Source organism: Atractosteus spatula, chromosome 6, assembly GCF_055471065.1.
Source record: "Atractosteus spatula isolate fAtrSpa1 chromosome 6, fAtrSpa1.hap1, whole genome shotgun sequence".
Classification (NCBI taxonomy): domain Eukaryota; kingdom Metazoa; phylum Chordata; class Actinopteri; order Semionotiformes; family Lepisosteidae; genus Atractosteus; species Atractosteus spatula.
This window is the reverse complement of record NC_142711.1, coordinates 15,858,039-15,878,036: the sequence shown is the minus strand read 5'-3', so window position 1 is coordinate 15,878,036 and position 19,998 is coordinate 15,858,039. Positions and strand designations below refer to the sequence as shown.

Here is a 19,998-nt window from a genome sequence, read left to right as displayed (position 1 = left end):
GGAAATGGCTGGAATTCAAGGAGTTCAGGGGGCAGTCCCCATCACACATTGACAGCTTCGGGTGGGGATCGGATTCTGTGACCTGGCAGTACAAGAGAAAGACATTCATTACACCAAGACAGCAGGTTTTAATAAGTGTTTTTTATTCATGCTTTTCTTGCTGAGCACAATAGCAAAGCGCTGGGGCAGTGAGATGCAAGAACAGAGGAAAATCCCAAAGTTGTGCAGAGATTTCCCTGTAAAGCTATTTAACTATTCCAAGCAAGACTCTCCGTCCATCTGCACTGTTGACACTTACAGTATATGCAGTGATGAAAGAAAACCCATCAGAAAATAGACAAGATGTTACTGGGTGTCATCTACCGACTCAATGCTGTGTGTGTTGATCTCTTTGTTTTATCAATCGCTAGCACACCTTCACACGGTGTTCTATCAGAGCAGCGCACCACCAGACTGAGGGAACACAGGCTCTGAAACACAAGCTGTGATGGACACTGGACACAGCTGTGTCCATCAGATCAGAGTCCACACCTCTCTGTGGCTGTCAGAGAGGAGTGGACTCTGATCTGATGGACGCTGATGTCTTAAAAGAGTGGACTCTGATCTGATGGACGCTGATGTCGTAATGGAGTGGACTCTGATCTGCTGGACGCTGATGTCGTAATGGAGTGGACTCTGATCTGCTGGACACTGATGTCTTAAAAGAGTGGACTCTGATCTGATGGACGCTGATGTCGTAATGGAGTGGACTCTGATCTGCTGGACGCTGATGTCATAATGGAGTGGACTCTGATCTGCTGGACGCTGATGTCATAATGGAGTGGACTCTGATCTGCTGGACGCTGATGTCGTAATGGAGTGGAGTCTGATCTGATGGACGCTGATGTCGTAATGGAGTGGACTCTGATCCGATGGACGCTGATGTCGTAATGGAGTGGACTCTGATCTGATGGATGCTGATGTCGTAATGGAGTGGACTCTGATCTGATGGACGCTGATGTCGTAATGGAGTGGAGTCTGATCTGATGGACGCTGATGTCGTAATGGAGTGGTGTCCCATCCCAGGAGTATTCTCCTTTGCGCCCGGTGCTTGCCTGGAAACATCATGAGCTACCCCACGACCCTGAAGTGAATGAAGCAGTTAGAACATGGATATGTGAATATATGTGAAGCAGGCTGAGATTTCTTATGTGTGATATTCTGGATGACACTGTACTGTAATAATACTGTTATTTAATAATCTCTCTCTACTTAAACCCTAACCACACTCAAACTCACATCTGATGTTTTGAGTTCCATCCATCTTCCTTCTCCTCCTCTTTCTTTCGTGTTGCTTTTCCATCCAGGTCCCCAGTGGGGGGCACATGAAGTACGAGTTAGAGGGTGCCCACAGTCATACTGTTCTCAGCAATTCTAACTTACCCATTAATCCTGCTTCTCTCTGGCTCCCGAGGATCCAGCTCCCAGGAGTGAGGCAGCACCTCCCAGCGAGTCAGCGAGTCTTCTTCCTTCTCTACCCCTGAGGGCCCAGCCCAGTCCTCAGGCAGCGAGCCAGTGAGTCGTCTTCCTTCCCTACCCCTGAGGGCGCAAGTCAGCAGTGAGACAGCGAGTCAGTGAGGCAGCGAGTCAGAGAGTCCTCTTCCTTCCCTAGCCTGAGGGCCCAAGTCAGCAGTGAGGCAGCGAGTCCTCTTCCTTTTCTATCCCTGAGGGCCCAGCCCAGATACTCTGTACTTTGCTTTACTTTACTACTCAGACACTGTGTTAAACTACAAAAGATACTGTGTACTATTCTGTACTGTAACAATACAGTATAATTTTGTGATTTCTAATATGCGAAACTTTATACTACACTGTACTATAATGTTATAATACTGTGTTGTTAACCTAAGAGATCATAAACTTTAAGAACGGTATTAGAATTAAAGGCATTTACCTAGCTGAGCAGAGGATCAGGAGGAATCTGGAGAATTATGCTGGTTAATTTTAATAAAGAATAAAAATTCAACACACAGAAAGAGGCATGTGGACAACAGGGGAGACACAGAACAAGGAGGAAATGGGAGGAAGAAGAAGCATCAGGCGAGAGTAACCAGTACATGGTCTGCGTGATTGAGCATGAGATCCATGTGATCTTGTGTGCAGTCTATGCAATCCAGTAGGTGGTCTGTGTGATCCGGTATGAGATCTATGTGATACAGCGTGTAGTCTGTATCATCCAGTATGCAGTCTGTGGTCTAGGTGATTTTGTGTGCAGTCAATGTAATCTTGCCTGTGGTCCATGTGATCAAGCCTGTGGTTTGGTCGGTGTAATCCAGTGTGTATTCAATTTGATCCAGCATGTGGTCTATGTGATCCAGTGTCTCAAAGGTATTAAATTGCACACTTTAGCTCACCTGGTGAAGAAAGAGCACTTCAGATTGCTGAAGGTCCCACTGGACACCAGAACGACCGTTTTCCCGGCGGCGGTCTTCCACACCGACTTCACGGCGAACATCTCGAAGGGCGGGATCAGTACCTCCTGTTCGCTGGCGAAGGCGGAGAAGGCGCTGATGTCCGCGCCGTAGCAGGTGGTGATCCTGAAAAAGGTCGTCTGGCCGAATCTCTTGGCAACGCGCGGTCTCGCGGAGGTGGAAGTGAAGCTCCCAAAGCGAATGTATCCATTGGGCGTGACCTGGAACCTCAACTTGGTGCCGCGGTACACCACGCGGCACCCCGGCCCCTGCAGTCTCTTCAGCAAGCGCAGGGCGTCCGTCAGCAGGAAGTGCAGGGCCTTGTAGTGGTAGCGGAGCCGGTAGAGGTGCGTGCTTCCTCCCCGGCTGCGGGTGGCTGCGTTGAACGAGCGGTAGACTGGCGGCCTCTCCATGGTGTACACCCGGAGGGCCCTGGCGTGTTCGACGGTCGCCCCTGGAATGTAGTGCGTGTAGATCGCGGCATTCCAGGCCACGTTCAGCTCCGCGTTCATGTTCCTCTCTCGATGCAGCAGCCCCCCGGGCCTGGTGACTTCCTGCAGCATCTTCCTGTGGCAGCCCGCGTACTGATCGTCCACGGAGCTCTGGGCCATGTCCAGCCGCACGGGCCCGAGCCAGTCCTGCGCACAGCACAGCCGTGACTCGGCAACGACATCCTTCTCAAGAGCCGAATCCTGCGTTGAGGACAAGAGTCGCGGCCGATGAACGAATTGGTCTGATTACAACCCCGCTTCAAACCTTCAAACCCCCGCCCCGCGCTTCGCTCTGTGGGGAACCCGCCTGTGATTCGGCCGAGACGACGGCTCTCGGGGGGGGAAACACGGCCACTCTCATTGCTCACCGGAGAGCCTTTGGGTTCCGAGCGCAAAGTTACTGGGCTTTTGGTGGAAAAGGCTAGGCCGCTCCCCGAGCTGTGGAATTCTGGGTACGGCGTGGTTCACAGTGTGATAATTCTGTGTTTAAACTGGAGGTCTGAAGATCAGTCATCCTGTATTTAAGATGAAAGTCGGTTCTGCGGGTTCTCAGTTACTCTGTTGTCATGGTGAAGAATAGTTAATGGGCAGAGGCAGATTACCAGATGGGTCTTTGAGCTCCATGAAACTGGCCCCTCTACAAATAGCACAAACGATGGAACCAGTCTCATTCCTTAGCTGCTGCGTTTGTGCTGTGCCATTGGCAGTTGTGCTCGGATGGTAGAATCATGTGGTCTGAATTGTCATTGCTACGCAGCTGATTCTCACCTGGAACCGAGGTCATGCTGTCTGGCACAGCTCGTTACCAAGGATTATGAAATGCCGGCTAAGTCGTTTTGGACTAACGAGTGAGACCGGCTGCGGTATTTGTGCTGTTGTAGGGGGGCAACATCATGGAGCTCTCATTTGTCACGTAGATTACAAAAGTAAATGATGAAAGCAACTATTGCTTCAGTTGAGCTTCTGTCAGACAAGAGAAGATTGCATTTCCTGTCTTAACATTCGTGTGCAGGAAAATTTAATTTTCCCGAAAAGGTTTGTGCAGAAATTTCCGGATAAACCAATAGAAATTGTTCCGAGTTACACTATAGCTACTAATGGATAGTTATTCCCTCTGACTTCAGGTACAAACCATGGAGTGTGTGCAACAGGACCGCACGGGTGGGAATCTGGAGAGAAGACCATGATGATGAACCCTGGGCTCACTTCACTGACACTCGTGGCCCTCCAGGCAGACCTACTGGAAGGGATGGGCTACAGTGCCATTAGAAGAGGCTTTGCCAGGAAAAAGCTGTGTACTGCCTAAGGCAGGATCAAATGCTCTTTAACCTGTTCGCAGAGCTGATGTGTGACTTTCACGGTTTCAGTGAGAGAATCTGTGGTGAATCCTAAACCCAGGGAAAACCAGAACCAAATCCCAGACCCAGAATGAAACGGAACCAAAGTACCTCTCTGGGCTCCGCAGCCACAGCCAGCAGGAGCACAGCCAGCGCCCTCAGCAGGATCGTCTCCATGTCAGCCTCACGAGCTCGTCAACCTGGAGGTTTAAAGCAGTCAAACAGAAGAACAGTGAAACTTTTTTTTTCAACACACCAGAGGCATGCGCTCTGACTGCCCGGTTTCCAGATCACCCCAGACTGCCCCAGGGGACACCAGACTGGCCCCAGGGGACTACAGAGTCTATAGCCCAGCTCACCCAGACTGCCCCCAGGGGACACCAGACTGGCCCCAGGGGACTACAGAGTCTATAGCCCAGATCACCCCAGACTGCCCCCAGGGGACACCAGACTGGCCCCAGGGGACTACAGAGTCTATAGCCCAGATCACCCCAGACTGCCCCCAGGGGACACCAGACTGGCCCCAGGGGACTACAGAGTCTATAGCCCAGATCACCCCAGACTGCCCCCAGGGGACACCAGACTGGCCCCAGGGGACTACAGAGTCTATAGCCCAGATCACCCCAGACTGCCCCCAGGGGACACCAGACTGGCCCCAGGGGACTACAGAGTCTATAGCCCAGATCACCCCAGACTGCCCCCAGGGGACACCAGACTGGCCCCAGGGGACTACAGAGTCTATAGCCCAGATCACCCCAGACTGGCCCCAGGGGACACCAGACTGGCCCCAGGGGACTACAGAGTCTATACCCCAGATCACCCCAGACTGGCCCCAGGGGACTACAGAGTCTATAGCCCAGATCACCCCAGACTGGCCCCAGGGGACTACAGAGTCTATAGCCCAGCTCACCCCAGACTGCCCCCAGGGGACACCAGACTGGCTCCAGGGGACTACAGAGTCTATAGCCCAGCTCACCCCAGACTGCCCCCAGGGGACACCAGACTGGCCCCAGGGGACTACAGAGTCTATAGCCCAGGTCCTGTCTGCTCTCCTCCTGGTTTGATATGGAGGCAGCCCCAGAGCTCAGCTGCAGCTCTTACTCACCAAGAGCAGGAGTCAGGTGAGTCACTCTTCCAGAGTCTTTCCTGTTTGATTTCCGTGTGCCCCAGCACAGTCCAGGCAGAGACAGCGAAACCCCAGAACCTCTTGAGCACAGAGAGGAGAGTGAGTTCAGCTGAGGTCAGCACGGCAGCATTTATATTGGTCCAGTGTTTGGCATCTCATTCCTGCCTTATAAGGAGATGTTACCAAGAAATTAATTTTATCTTGAAATACATGTTTTTTTGGCCTCCGATCTTGTCAGGTCTCTGGTTTGCCTTCTTCCCCATCACAGTTATTGTGAAATGATGTGGCCGTAGTGAGAGCAGATAGCATCTCACATAGTGGAGGCTTCTGGACAAAAGCATCTGCAGGCCTATCTTTTAACCAAGACTTGGTCAGTTAATAAGGTCTTAAAATGCTGAGCACTGAAAATGATACAGAGTGGATTCTGAAAAGTTATTTTCTCTTTATTTATATTCCTATTACCTATTATTTTTCTCCCTCATAGATTTATATCCCTGCTATCATCCTCTCTCCTTCACACCTTAAGAGGGTCAACAGTTGAAACTTCCCAATTCTTCTTTACGTTGTAGAATTAACCTCTGCTTATTCCATTGCTGTTGACTTGCCACTTGAAACTGTTCCTTGCTCCTTGTTGAATTTATTACATGCTAAATTGCAGTGTTGTGTGCAGGATATGAAAACTAAAGACAGTTTTGTATTACTGGTGAGAAGCTAATACTGTTGTTACTGTAGATGCATGTTATATGGGTATTGTCAGCCTATCTCACTGATTTACTCAGATACTAGGATGTATGCTAAGGTGCGATCACATTGGCTAGATGGTCCAAATTAGTTCACAATGATCAGAAAGGCTGTATTAAAGGACATCTGGAAGACGTTATCCAGTTGTTGAAGTCGATACCCTGGCTTCTTTCAAGAAATGGATCCTCAGATTAATTAGCTAATAACAACAGGCTTGACGTGCTGAATGCCCTATTTTTCATCTGTGTGTAATTTCTCTCCTACGCTGTTCTCTGCTCTCATATGCCTTACATTCCTGCTTCCTTCTTCTCTCTTCCTCACACCCAAAGAGGCTCTTCAGCCAAAAACAATCCATCTTTCTTTTTTTCAAAGCGGAATTAAAACTTACAAGTTCCTCTTCACAGTTTTACCATCAACCAGGTCTTAATGCTTCTGTATACGTGATCTTTCATTATGTGTGTAGGTTCCTTTCAGCTTCACCACTCTTTTGGTGAAGAGTCCCTGCCAGCGTGTCTCAGCAGTGTGGTGCAGATGGGTGAGTTGATGGAAACCTCAGGCTTTGAAAGAGGCTGAGAGCTGTTTGTTCAGAAAACCACACTTCTGCAGAACAGAAGCATGTTTGTCTCTCCTTCAGGTCAGTAGTGAACTAACTACGGAGGCATGGACATGTTGAGTTTTCTCTCACACACTTTAACATCATTTGAAATGTGGTGAAAAATGCTTTAGAAATGCCTGCAACTCAGATTCCCTAAAAGTGATCCAGTCTAGGTTTTACAGGCTGCCGGCTCTGTTACACACTGCGTTGATTAGGCTTTGTGATTTTTTAACTCTACTGATTTCTATGTGTATTGTGCTTTTGAAACAAGGTAACAGGCTTAATAGGTACTGTGCATGGGTCACGCACACTCTGCAGTTGATAAGACCTGGAGTGGAGTCTCCACTCCAGTGCTGTGCAGTGCAGAGTGATTTCTAGAGCGAAGACAGAGAGGTGAACTTAATATGTTATTGCATGATTGTCTGTTGATAAATAACATCTGCTCTTATTGTACAATGTACTCCTTACACTTCCATCACCACCAGTGTGCAGCCCCACCTGGATGATGCAATGGCAGCCATAGTGCTCCAGTACTCTCACCACACACCAGCTCTCAGTGGGGAGGAGAACAGAGTGATGAAGCCAGTTCAGAGACAGGGATTGTTAGAAGGACATGATTGGTAAAGGTCAGGGGGAAACTTGACCAGGACACCGAGGTAACACCCCTTCTCTTTTCGAGAAACACACTGGGATTTCTAATGACCACAGACAGAGACAGGACCTCGGTTTAACGTCTCATCCAAAGAATGGCGCCTTCTTTTACAGTATAGTGTCCCCTTAATTACAATGGGGTATTAGGACCCACAAAGACCACAGGGTGAACACCCCCTGCTGGCAACCTTAGTTTTTCCCAGGAGGTCTCACCCTCCAGGTACTGGCCAGGCTCACACCTGCTGAGTTTCAGTTGGTTGCCAGTTGTGAGATGCAGGATGATATGGCTGCTGGCCATATCATTTTATCATTCTATTTTATGTTGTGAATTTATCACACTGGTTCCCACCAATGTGTTGGACATCGCACTAGAAACACCACAGCAACTGACAGTCTCTACTCCGCATGCCAATCAGCTGTGTTTGTTGCTGTGACAATGCTTGTTAAAGGAAGATCTGTTCCACCTGTGTATAATTACCAATCGCTAGGGAGAATGAATATTGTTCTTGCCAGCAGGTCAGGTTACAGCAATAAGCAGGCTGTCTGCCTGTTAGCATTTTAAAGGATTCATTGTTTTAATTTTATTTTACTTTAACTCAACTGTTGTTGTTTTAAAGGGACACATTGAGGAATGTCTTCCTCGCATTTTCAACCAATCTTAAGACTTGGTAATGTGCTCCCTCTAGTGGTCAAAAGGTTTTATGACAGTCCTGCACTAGCACAGTGATAGTCAAACATTTTTGCCCCTTTAACGTGTTTGTTTTGTGCTTCCTTTTCTCATTTAACTGTACTTTCCAGCAGTTTTCACTTGTGGTTCTTTGCCTTTTGAATAGTTGTGCTAGGTCCTCTCTAAGACTAAAAAGACTCAGTTCCTTCAGCTTGTCAGTGTGGGACACTCCCTTCAGACTAAAGAGACTCAGGTCCTTCAGCCTGTCAGTGTACTTCATTCCCTTCAGCTTCATCTCACAACTGGGATCTTTAGGATACAAAGTGTTGAAATTAACCATTCAAACTGCCTGCATGAATGTGATATCCAGAGCTGGACTACAAAGAATAAACCTCTGGGGACAAACCACAAAAGGAGTTGACTCAAAATTGACCAACATCATTGGAACAACAACTGAAACTTTATCTTATGGTCAGATGAAATGAAATCTGAGCTGTTCGGACCTTCTCATCATCATTTGTAACCTTTTGTTACATTCATGTACACTGTGCCATTTAGGTGTACAGCAAAATCACACAAATACAGCTCAATTCAACCTTTGTATCCTTCCATCCAGTAAGAGATCACACAAGTGCAGCTCAGTCTCAGTCGCTGTACATTATCACAGCCCTGTGCAACACCTAGACACGAACAAGCTCAGTGCAGACTGACGCCAGCCCAGGTAATGGAAATGTCTGTAGGCACAGCCACAAAGGAAGTTTAGAGAAAACCACACTCACATTCTGACACATATTCAATGAGATTCAGTTAATTTTCTGATTCCTTTTTTTCCGTTTTAGTTGTAATAACTCTGATCGGATCTCCTTTGATGTTATTGGTCTCTCCAAATCATCAGCAACTGACCTAATAAATGATGGAATAATTAATAAATGATTGATTAATAATAGTAATTGCTATAATAATAATTACACTTATGTAGCACTTTTCTGGACACTCCGCTCAAAGTGCTTTATAGGTAATGGAGAATCTGCTTTGCATTTAGATTCTAATTTCTAATTGTCTTTTCATCCATAAAAGTGGCACTCTGAGTGTTCCCGTTTTGGTTAAAAATAGGCATTTTAACAAAAGTTGGCATTTCATTTGTAGTTCAACACAATGGAGTAAGGGGGTGACTACTATTGTAAGGCACTCAAGAGATTATAATGAACTGGGAAATTAATCTAGGTAACCCCTTGAAAACAAACAACAAAGAACCGTATTAATAGTTACAAACTCTCAGAGTCTAAAAACAATGGATCGTTTACCCAGCTGCACAACCAGTAAAAACAAAGGGCTTCTTGAGGGAATTACTCTAATCATGACAAGAGTGAACATTCACACACTGAAAAAAGAGACAACCAGAGACAGAGAGGAAAAAAGCAGGAAGGAAACAGAGAGGTCGGGCCAGAGGACCTTGTTAGGATCAACCTTAAAAACCAAATTCTAGCTACGTATTTGCAACTTTTAAAACAGCTTGCTGTTTTGTTATTTTAGGAAACTCAGATTTCCATTATTGTGGAATCCTCAGGTGTAGGACATTCTCTCCAGGGTTAGCAATACATTTTCAGAACTGAGATGAATTCCCATTCAATTGGGAGATTCCAGATTTATAGGAAGGGAGATTTAGCTCTAGGTCATCTGATTCAATTAAGAAAGCAGGATTATCTCTCTTGGCTTGTTAAGGCATGATGTTTATGTTGTATGAGGAACATTGTGAGGAACATTGTGTGTTCTTTAGTTTGTGTTTGCATTTGTTTATCCCAGTTTGCAATTCATTTCTTACTCTTTCACCAGGATGAGTCAGGCACCTCAGGCTGTAGGAACTGCTCAGGTATATTTTTGGCATGCTTCTGACATGTGCGGGTAATAACCATTTCATTTAATTATTATTAATCATGCTCTACTTTTTTCCATGTCCATAACTCCCTATTTGTAATAATATGAAACTAAAGTATTTGAGGCCGATTCCCTTAATTAAGGGAATATTTAATTACTTTTTAGATCACACTAACCTTGAAATTCCTGATTTTGATGACTTTTGAGAAACAACACTCAACGAATACAACAGGATCAGAGTACAGAGCCTTTTACCAAAAGTAACATCACCCCTCCCTTGAAACCTGAACCGCGCAGAGAACTTGGTCATTTCACAACGAGGAGTTCGCCTCTGTCTCTAGGCCTATGAGCGACTGTGACCGCCCAGCAGGGGGCAGAGCAGAGCCGCACCTGTCACATGAACAAATTATATCAACTCAAGTGAGTTTTATCTGTGGGACTTGCTCCACATGAGAGTATGTTGTAAAAAAACTGTAAGCTGTAAGTATGACACATCCACTACCCTGCTTGTCAAATGTCTTTACTACAAAGAAAAGAGTTCCATAAAAGTGGTTTTATTCCATTAAACACTGAAAAAACTAAGCAGAGGGGGCAGACATGGCATGACAACACACAGGTGTCTGAAACTCTGTGCAAATGTCCAATGGGATTTCGTGTTTAATGATCAATGCATCATTTCCTTCTTTAAAAAGAAAGGAATTTCCTTCTTTACCTGCAAGACAAGCCTCACCGAAGGCGGTAACGACAAACTCTTACAGGTTCTGCTGTAGAGCACCTGAAGAACCAAATTCACTTCCAGTCAGTGAGAACGGTGTCAGTGTTACTCCCAACATGCCAGTTTTCTGCTTGTGCTTCCACATCCTGTCACTTTGGGAAACAGTGGGGTTCTGGGTTTGAATAAACCGGGGAGAGAGGCAGCTGAGCGCCGCCTGCTGGCCAACCGCAGCCGAACGCCTCAAAGTCACGTCTGCTCCGGCCTGCGCCATCTCATTCGGCGCCCGCCCCTGCCTCCTCTGGCCCCGCCTCTGCCGCCCTCACCTCCTCCGGCCCCGCCTCCGCCGCCCTCGCCTCCTCCGGCCCCGCCTCCGCCGCCCTCGCCTCCTCTGGCCCCGCCCCCGCCTCTGCAGCCCTTGCTTCCTCCACCCCCGCCCTGGCCATGCCGCGCTGGTGCGTGCGCCGGTGCTTCTTCATGTTGCCCAGCTGATTGAAGCCGCGGTGGCAATCCGGGCAGCTGAAGGGCAGCGCCCCCGTGTGGATGAGCAGGTGCTTCTTCAGGTTGCCCAGGTGGCCGAACCTCTTGGGGCAGGTGGTGCAGGCGAAGGGCCGCTCCCCGCTGTGCACCAGCTGGTGCTTGCGCAGATCCCCAGAGCGCCGAAAGGTTTTGCCGCAGTGGGGGCAGTCCAGGGACTTCGGCTGGGCGTGGCTCTTGCGGTGGGCGCGCACTTTGGAGAGGCTGCGGAACTTGGTGCCGCAGTCGGGGCAGGGGTGCAGGGCGTCGGGCGTGTGCACCCGGCCGTGGCGCTTGAGGTTGTCGGCGTGGTTGAAGCCCTTGCCGCAGTCGGGGCAGCGGTAGGGCGCCTCGCCGCTGTGGGTCCGCCGGTGCCGCTTGAGGTTGCCTACCTGGCTGAAGCGCTTGCCGCAGTCGGGGCACTGGAAGGGGGCGCGGCCCGAGTGGGTCAGCTGGTGCTTCTTCAGCGTGCTGGAGTCGCGGAAGCGGCGGCTGCACTGGGGGCACTGGTAGGGCAGCGCCCCCGTGTGGATGCGCTGGTGCTTGCGCATGTCGCCCGAGAAGCGGAAGCGCTTGCCGCAGTCGGGGCAGGGGTAGGGGGTCTCGCCCGTGTGCACCTGCGGGGGAGAAAGAGAGAGAGAGCGCACAGGGCACAGAATACCGCGCCCGCGACGCAGGCACACAGCGTTAATTCAGTGTCTTCGGTTTTTGCGTTTTAGTCATCGTATTAGTCAGGTCCACTGAAATGTGTACGGGATATAGTCAGGTTTTAGTCACACACTTTTTGTTGACCGAAACTGAACTAGTTTTAGTCATATTTTTGTCTGCCAGTTTAATGAATTAAATTAATTAACTGATCAATTTCGTTCTATAAAACTATATAAAGGTTTTAGTTCAATTCATTTTTCGTCTTTGGAATATACAGGAAATGCAGTCATTTCACTTTCAGTCATTTGATTGCCTTTAAATCCGTATAATTGTGTGGCAACTTTTTACTTACCGTGTTAGACAAGACTCGAGCGCATAAAACAGATCAGGAATGTTAACTGTTATTCCAAGAAAACATTACAACAGATTTATATTCAAACACTCACCAAAATCTTTAAAATGGAATTTGAAGGATTTATATAAGTCTTTAATGGTCTATAATGAGTTGTTTAGTCCACGGTAGACTGTTTAGTGATATTATTATTAATGTATCCAGCACAGGCCCCTCCCAATAATAAATTTGCAATAACTACAGGAAAATTAAAGCATGAACTACATTCATTCTTTAACTCACCGATATAATATTAATTACTAGCCGTTTCAGCACCATATTACTGGAGTCAAAACATAGTCGAAGAGCAATTCAAACTCATTTACATGTCCTCATATCACCCATGCCCACAGCCCGTATGTAATATGCCAACGACGTCTCGTTCGAATCATGCTAACAGAGTGACAGGCCTCTGCTTCAGGTCAGTCATAGCGTTTTTACTCCACATTCTTACGAAAATATAAAAAGGAACGCCTATGTGCACACAAGACAATGACACTTCACATTCGAACTCCGTATACGAGGGCAATCGCACATTCTGCACGTGACGATGGAGCACGACAACAGAGAACATCTCACCCGTTCGTGCCGCCGCAGGCGCTCGGAGTCCCGGAATCTCTTCCCGCACTCGGAGCAGACGCAAGGCTTGTGCCCGGTGTGAATCTTCATGTGGCGGTACAGATGTCTGGCCCTGCGGAAGACCTTCCCGCACTGATCGCAGCAGTGGGGAAACGCAGGCCCTGCCCCCAGCCGGCCGCCGCCCTCCGCGCCCGCTGTCTCCGCCCCTCCTGGGTGGGACTTCTGGTGCATCCGGAGGTGGGCGGCCTCCCGGAAGTGCCGTCCGCAGGCCTCGCAGGCGAAGGGCTGCTTCCCTGCGCGGAGGAGAGCGTGCCTGTCCAGTGAGGCGGCATGCAGGAAGGTGTTTGGGCTGTCGGCACGACGGTACGGTCGCTTCCAGGTGCCCTTTGCGCTCTCCTCATCTCCCGACGCCACTGCCAAATCTCCGTGGACCATCAGGTGCCTCTGGAACAACCTGAAGTCGTGGAATGTTTTGGGGCACTGAGGGCAGCAGTGCAGGGCAAGTCCCTGCTTTCCTGCCTCTGTTCCTCCATCCTTCCTCTCCTCTCCCGGCCTCTCCTCATCCCCTCTTCGTCCCACCGCCTCTGCACCAGCTGCTCCTCCCTCTTCCCTCTCACTCCCTCGCCCTTCCTCAGGCCCGTGCCTGGGCTTCTTCAGAGGTGCCGGCGTCCGGAAGGTGGCGCTGCACCGCCCGCGGGCCCGAGACGCCAGCCTGCCGAGCGGAGGGGAAGTCGTGGGGGTGGTGGGTTCCTGTTTGGTCTTGGCGTGAGTGGCCTGGCGGGTGACGACGGGGCGGGCGCGTCGGGTTTCGGCACGCAGCTGCTGCCTGCGGCAGTTCCTCTGGTGCCGGGGGAGCTCTGCGTCTCCGCAGAGGCCCTCGTTGCAGAGAGGGCAGGTGAGAGGCAAGCCGGGCGTGGAAGTCTTCGGAGCTGTGGACAGAGCAACAGGGAGGAAGCACGAGAACAGAGTCCCACGCACAAGAAGCCAGAACAGTTTTCACAGCTCATTCTCTCGGCCAGCAGGAGCTCCGACACACGCAGCCCTCCACAGAGAGTCCCTTCTGTAAGAGGGAAAGTGACAGCCCCCCTGAATGTCTGTCTACATCTATGATTACTAAGGCCAGCTCCACGAACAAACACTAAAACAGCTACTTTTCTAGATTTAATTATTTCTGTTGGTGGAATTGTATGCTGCATTCTGTACAAACACACTCTCACTGCAGAGCAGTCTAATCTTCCTCTGATTATGCTAATTGCAGGCCGTAGAGAGGGTTTGCTGTCTGCAGGAGACCTGAAAACACAGCTTTGCTCAGATACATGTGTGAGTTTAGCCAACCTGAAACTTACGTCCTGTTCAGAGTGTGAACTGACACAGGCAATCCGACCCATTTCCCAGATGGAATACCCTTCTGGGAAATGGGTCGGATTAACTGTGTCAGTTCACACTCTGAACAGGACGCAAGTTTCAGGTTGGCTAAACTCAGGACTGTCTAATCGTGACCTACCTGTAGCTGCAGCACTTGTGATCGGGGTTCCTGTTTCGCTGTGCTTAGCCTGTGCCACGATAGCTGAAGGGTTCTCGCCAACATCCTGGTCAACCTCATCCTCCTTTTTCATTGGGGGTTCCCTGGTCTCCCCACTTTCCACTGGCAGTAGTGCACCCCTATCAATCTCTTGTGCAGCCTGGCAACCTTCTTTCACCTCTCTGGAAAAGCTCACATCCTCAGTCTTTGGGGTGACTCTGTGGTCTACACCCCCCGTTTCCCCTTGGGAAACCTCATCCTCCATCTTGTTGTCCAACTTTAGCCTTGCAGCTTCTGGGGTATCAGGGATCCAATGGCTGTTAGAGTCAGGACCCTGTGTTTCTATCTTGATGGGAGCCATCTGCTCCGAATGGATGATCCCACTGTTACCTCTTTCTGAAGTCAGGGCTACATCAGGCCCTTGTTTTCTGGCCATCTTGCTGACCCAACCAGTTGGCACTCGCTCCTCTCGCCGATTGTTTGGGGCAGATTGCAGAGGAGCAGCAGCTCCACTAGGAAGGAGGGCTTTGGACAATGGATCATTCCTCCCTCTGAGGTGGTCATTCCGAGATGCCGATTTTGGGAGATTCGGCCCTTCCCTCTCTCCGGTATTCGGGCCCCCGTCGTCCGGCCCAGAGTCCGGGTTAGAGTTGGAAGTGGAACATTCCTCCAATTCCGAGCCAACCTCGTGACCAGACCCTTTGCCGTTGTTTATCCTGGAGGGTGAGACTCCGGTGCTCTCCTCTTGTGGATTGCCATCATCCCCAGAAGAGGCACCTAGAAAACCCCAGACCTCTGTGGCAGGTGCAGAGCTGCTGAACCTGTAATCCAACTGTGATCTACAGATCCTTTCAATTCCGTTGACTGACGCAGCACACTCAGCATCACAATTCAGAGAGGACTTCGCATGTTTTAACATCCTGCTTGCGTTGCTGGGGTGTGAGACAGGAGCGGTAGTGGAGTTCTTTTGTCCTGGTACACCTTTTGAGCTAAGCAAGGTCACAGTTACACCAACACCTGGAACCCAGCCCAGCTGTGGGGTCTCCATGCAGCTCCCATCTGGCTCTTCAAAGCAAGCATCAATCTCAGGGTCACCCCTCTGCTTGTCGGACACGCTCCCTGTCCGAGGAGCCAGCAGATCTCCCGGTGATGGACAGGAGATTTCACCTCTAGTTTGGGAAGATTCTGGAAGTGGCTGCTTTGAGCTCCCCTGGGATAAATCTGCACCAGGTAAGCAAGGGACATTAACAGGATTAGGGTTACATGCTTCTCTGCTCCTGAAAGCAGATTGTCGAGAGGCAGAGCTGTGTCCCGCAGGTCTGGGTCCAGGCTGAACAGAGTCTTTGCTGGAAGACACAGAGCGTTTATTCAGAATCCGGACATAGTGGATAACTAAAGGGAAGCGTGGTCCAACGTCAGGAATTGTGGCTTGGGGAGGTACATGCCGGATCTCTGGCTGGGCAGAGGTCTGGGTGGGAAAAACCTGTTCCACAGCGCCCCCTACTGGAGTGATACAGGCAGGGTCCTGGATTGGTCTGAAACCCTCCTCCTCTTTCTTGGGCACCTGGAGGGAATTGGAAAACAGCTGTCCTTCTCCCTCCTCCTCTTCCTTGACAGAGCCCAATTCCAATTCTGGATGTTCCTCCCTCTGTAGGGCACACTCCAGCTCCCCACTTTCCTTCTTAATTCCCTCTTCCTTGATTTGCACCAGCATCGTCTCCCCAACCTCCGGCTGACCTTTGCCCTGAAGAGCCTGGTATGGCAAGGACCCCCTCTCAGAGTGGGCTACAGCTACAGCCAGGGCAGAAGGGAGAGGCAGGGGAGGTTGCGGGTGCATCTCGGTTTTGGCCAAGCCAGAGCTTGATCTGAGGTTTCCAAGTGCAGCAGGATCCCCTATGAGGAGAGGAAGAGGAAGGCTGGGTGAGCCAGAGGAAGAGCAGAGAGAGGAGACAAGAAAGAGCAACAGGCAAGTGGGAAAGCCAGAGTCAGAAACCAGGGGAAGGGAGAGGGGAGGGAGGACAAGAGGAGACAAAGACGGAAAGGAATGCAAGTTCAGAGGTGGAGACACAGGAGAGACTTCACCCCAATGGCATTCGGGGATGAGAAATTCTTAGGTCTGAAAGGAGAGCAGGAGTTAGAGAGAGAAAAGTGACGAGCAGAAATAAAAAACACAACAGGCATTTCTCATTTATTATTGAGGCAGAGATGGAGCATGAGAGGGAAGAGGAGGACTGAGAACAGCCCTGCTGTGAGACAGTCACCTCTGGAGAAGCACGTGCTGGGCAGCTGCAGGGCTCGCGGGATGGGGGAGGCGACTTGCTTCGGTACCGTCCGAACTGCAGGGGTCCTGCTGGGGGTGGCCGTCAGCCCGCTGAGGCGGCCTGGGACAGGAGCGGAGGCAGGATTGGGAGGGCACCTGGGCAGGGCTACCCCTTCTCTTCCCCCGCCTCCCCCGGGGTCGGCCTCAATCCGCAGCTCCCCGTTCTCCGACACCACCCACCTGATCGGGGGGGCCGAGGTCTGGCAGAAGTGCACAGACTCCATTTGTGTCGGTGCCACCCCGTGCCACCCCGTCTCTCCTCCCAGGCTGGCACACCTGGAAGAGAAGAGGAAAGGGCGCTGGACGTGAGAGAGGGGGTCAGGGGTCACGTGAGAGGAGGAAGTCTCCTCCAGCAGATTTTAAAGCGGAGCTTGGGAATGTAATCCACTTTGGAAGGACAGTTGTCTGCATTTGTAATACCTGATTATTAACCAGATTATTATCTTCCTCAGACAAGCCTTTACTGAACTGGTTCAACTCTTCACCCCTCTGCTTTTCCTAGTACCACCATCCACGGTCTCCTCTGTGTATTGAAATTGTGTTTTATCTTGTGTATTCTTCTTATTTATTGTTGTAGTCTTCTTATTTATTGTTGTTCTCATTCTGTAAAGCGCTTTGAGAAGCCACCTTTAAAGGCACTATATAAAATAAAGTTGATTTTTATTAACCGACTGCAGGGTCTGAGAGTGAAGGGGGAAGCCCAGAGCAGCCACACCGAGGAGGAGCAGGGACCCCTCGACCAGGGGGTCCTGGTGGGGGAACGAACAGACACGCACGACATGAGAGACGGAAGTTTTCCTCTTCGTCCAGCTACCCCGGGTGACAGCCCCCTGTACTCCTGCAGTCCCCAGACACACGAGCGGACAGCGCCCCCCGGAGAGAGACACTCCTCTCACACGCCTTACCTCGGACTGCGAAACACACTGGAAACTGGGAGAAACGGAATGATAAAAAACTGCCTTTATTAACCACGTACCCCAAGTGCATGGTAATGTCCCTCTTTAATAAATACGTAGTTTTTTTTTACTCAACATCATGGCGTAACGGTGAGCATCCTTGTGCGAATGAGTACAGCTTTGAGCCCTTAGACACTCCTTCACAGCAACGGCGCCAACTAGACGATTCCGGTGACCAATTAACTGACTACCAGGCGGGCACGTTTCAAGCCGCATCCGAGAGATAAATGCACGGTGTAGGCATCAGCCGTTTTCCGATACACCCGGCCGTTACTGACACAGCTCGGCTGGGACCAGAGCTGATCAAGCCGGTCGCTTATCTTGGTCAAACTGTACATCTGTGCATCTTGTGACAAACCTGAGAAGAAACCAAAGTATACGAAGGGACGGGTGACATGCACGCTCCGTGTCACTACAAAACCCTGTCTCCTTTGGGAAGTACAGACACTCTTGCAGCTCTTAAAGTCGACGGGTACACCTCTATTACACTGAACACCTCTGAGCTTAAGAGATCTTCACTGTAGGAGCCATGTGATGTTTTAATTTGGTTTTATTCCCTTAAAAATAATCCTGTAAATATGTTGATGTTTCACTATTTGAAAACCACGTTGTTTTGTTTACGTCAAGTGCGCGTATGCCTTGAAGACGGCCAATCGCCGATGTTCATTAATGTAAATTCTGGAAGTTTTAGTTTTCAAAAAACTGAGAGGAAATGAGAGCGCAACGGTTCTGATGTGCTTGTGTAGTTTACTCGAGCTTTGAGGAACAGTTTTGGCATTGTGCAAAACTTCTCTTTGTTTGTTGACTAAAACAAAGTGAACGTGAATAAAACACGTTTAATTTTCAAACCTGGCGAAGTTTATTGTGGAGTCTGCACGGGCATCATCAGCCATAAACTCGCCTTTCTTACGGTGGAATTGGGATACTACATTCACCACAACGCGTTGAAAGTGCCAGCCTGCGTGGTTTAAAAGATACCGTTCAATGAACAGGTAAGGTGCGCATCTGCTTAATCTCTATTGACAACCGCCTCCTGCGTCTGCTGTATTTAACGCGATTTAAACGTTTGATCCCGCGTAAGTCCAAGAGGGAATGCTACACTCCTGCCTGAATCAAACCGGATGAAGATCCAAACAAGTTAAAAACGCGTGTTTAAAACAAAATACAGCCTTCCTGTGACACCGGAGTTTCTCAAATGTTTTCTGCCGCACCCCCAACCCAAACAGCGATGGTTACCGAGGATATTTATAGAAACAACGGAGATTTATACTCACCGCTTACAACAGACAACCAAACATTTTCCACATAAGCAAAACTCTCTCACATGTTTAAAATACAGGCCAACTCTCATTGGTTAGTCGCACGCAGTAAGTAATGATCGTATCTTTGATTGGGTAACTTGGACGTCAGTCTGTGAGCCTCTGCCAATTATAGACACGGTGGGGCGGTACTAATGCAGTACGAGGGGTTGGGTTTACGGCCAGAAACCATAGGTAATCATAAGGGACTTGCAGCTGACGTCACAGAACATGCGACTGTCAAGCCATCGCCATTTTGAACAGTCAAGCGTACTGTCAGCAGGACGGCCGATTTTTTATGCGAGAGATTATTTCATTCAGGCATAATAAAATGTGAGAGAGAAATACAAATAACTGTTCCTCCCACCCCACATAAAATCCTCTTGCCCATTCTCTTGCTGGTTCCCCTATCCACGTTTCTAATTTAGGACCCCTAATTTAAGAGAATTAGCTGCAATGGAGCCCCCCGTAACAAATCATTCACTGTGCCAGCAGCACCCTAAAACCCTGTTGTCCCCCCACTGGCGCTGTGTAACCCAGCTGTGCTGAGCTCCATATAAATACTGTCAAGACACACCAGTGAAGCCAGGAGAGAGAGTGGGGAGCTCATGTGATTGCTCCAGGTCCTGTCCAGCTATCATTCCCCTTCCGACAAAGACAGAGAAGCCCGATGGCACAGTGGCACACTGGCCTTTCCAGTTTCTGTGAACAAGGGTCTCTAGCAGGGCTGAGTCTATCTGTCTCGACTTTCATGGCCTGGCAGGCATTATTAATCAATCAGAGCCAACACCAGAAGTCTCGATCCTCCTGATGTGTGAATCGTGAGATATTCAAAAGTGTTGTGTATGGCATACAGCTGGACTTTTGTGGAGGGATAATCTGAGTTTAGTGGCTTGGCAGCTGTTCATGCCTTGGAATTCAAACCCACAACTATGCACGTCTGAGACCAAAGGCCCTGGTCACTGCTCCACACTTCTGCTTGAACGAAACGCCTGTGTGCAGAGAGAAGATGGGAATCTGCTCCTTTTTCTTTCTCTCTGTATCCCTTCTGACCTGAACAATCACAGGACTATATCTGATTTATTTGACGGTTTCCAAACATTTCCTGGAGAGCCTGGAGAGA

The 19,998-nt window shown here is 49.5% G+C and overlaps 2 protein-coding genes across 2 annotated transcripts; both read right to left on the bottom strand.

The window, feature by feature from the left end:
* Nucleotides 1-146: 146 nt before the first annotated feature.
* On the bottom strand, nt 147-10,940 carry LOC148832292 (ecto-ADP-ribosyltransferase 5-like). Its single transcript, XM_088919504.1, has 6 exons — nt 10,646-10,940; nt 5,384-5,484; nt 4,390-4,478; nt 2,394-3,142; nt 1,423-1,578; nt 147-1,123 (listed from the first exon to the last, which is right to left on the bottom strand). Exons 3-6 carry the CDS (start codon nt 4,453-4,455, stop codon nt 1,111-1,113), a joined length of 984 nt encoding a protein of 327 aa, XP_088775630.1. The 5' UTR covers nt 4,456-4,478; nt 5,384-5,484; nt 10,646-10,940; the 3' UTR covers nt 147-1,110.
* Nucleotides 10,921-18,928, bottom strand: LOC148832291 (uncharacterized). Its single transcript, XM_088918114.1, has 5 exons — nt 18,852-18,928; nt 16,563-16,897; nt 14,284-16,194; nt 12,780-13,708; nt 10,921-11,778 (listed from the first exon to the last, which is right to left on the bottom strand). The coding sequence occupies exons 1-5, from the start codon at nt 18,926-18,928 to the stop codon at nt 10,921-10,923; spliced, it is 4,110 nt and encodes a 1,369-aa protein (XP_088774240.1).
* Nucleotides 18,929-19,998: the final 1,070 nt, after the last annotated feature.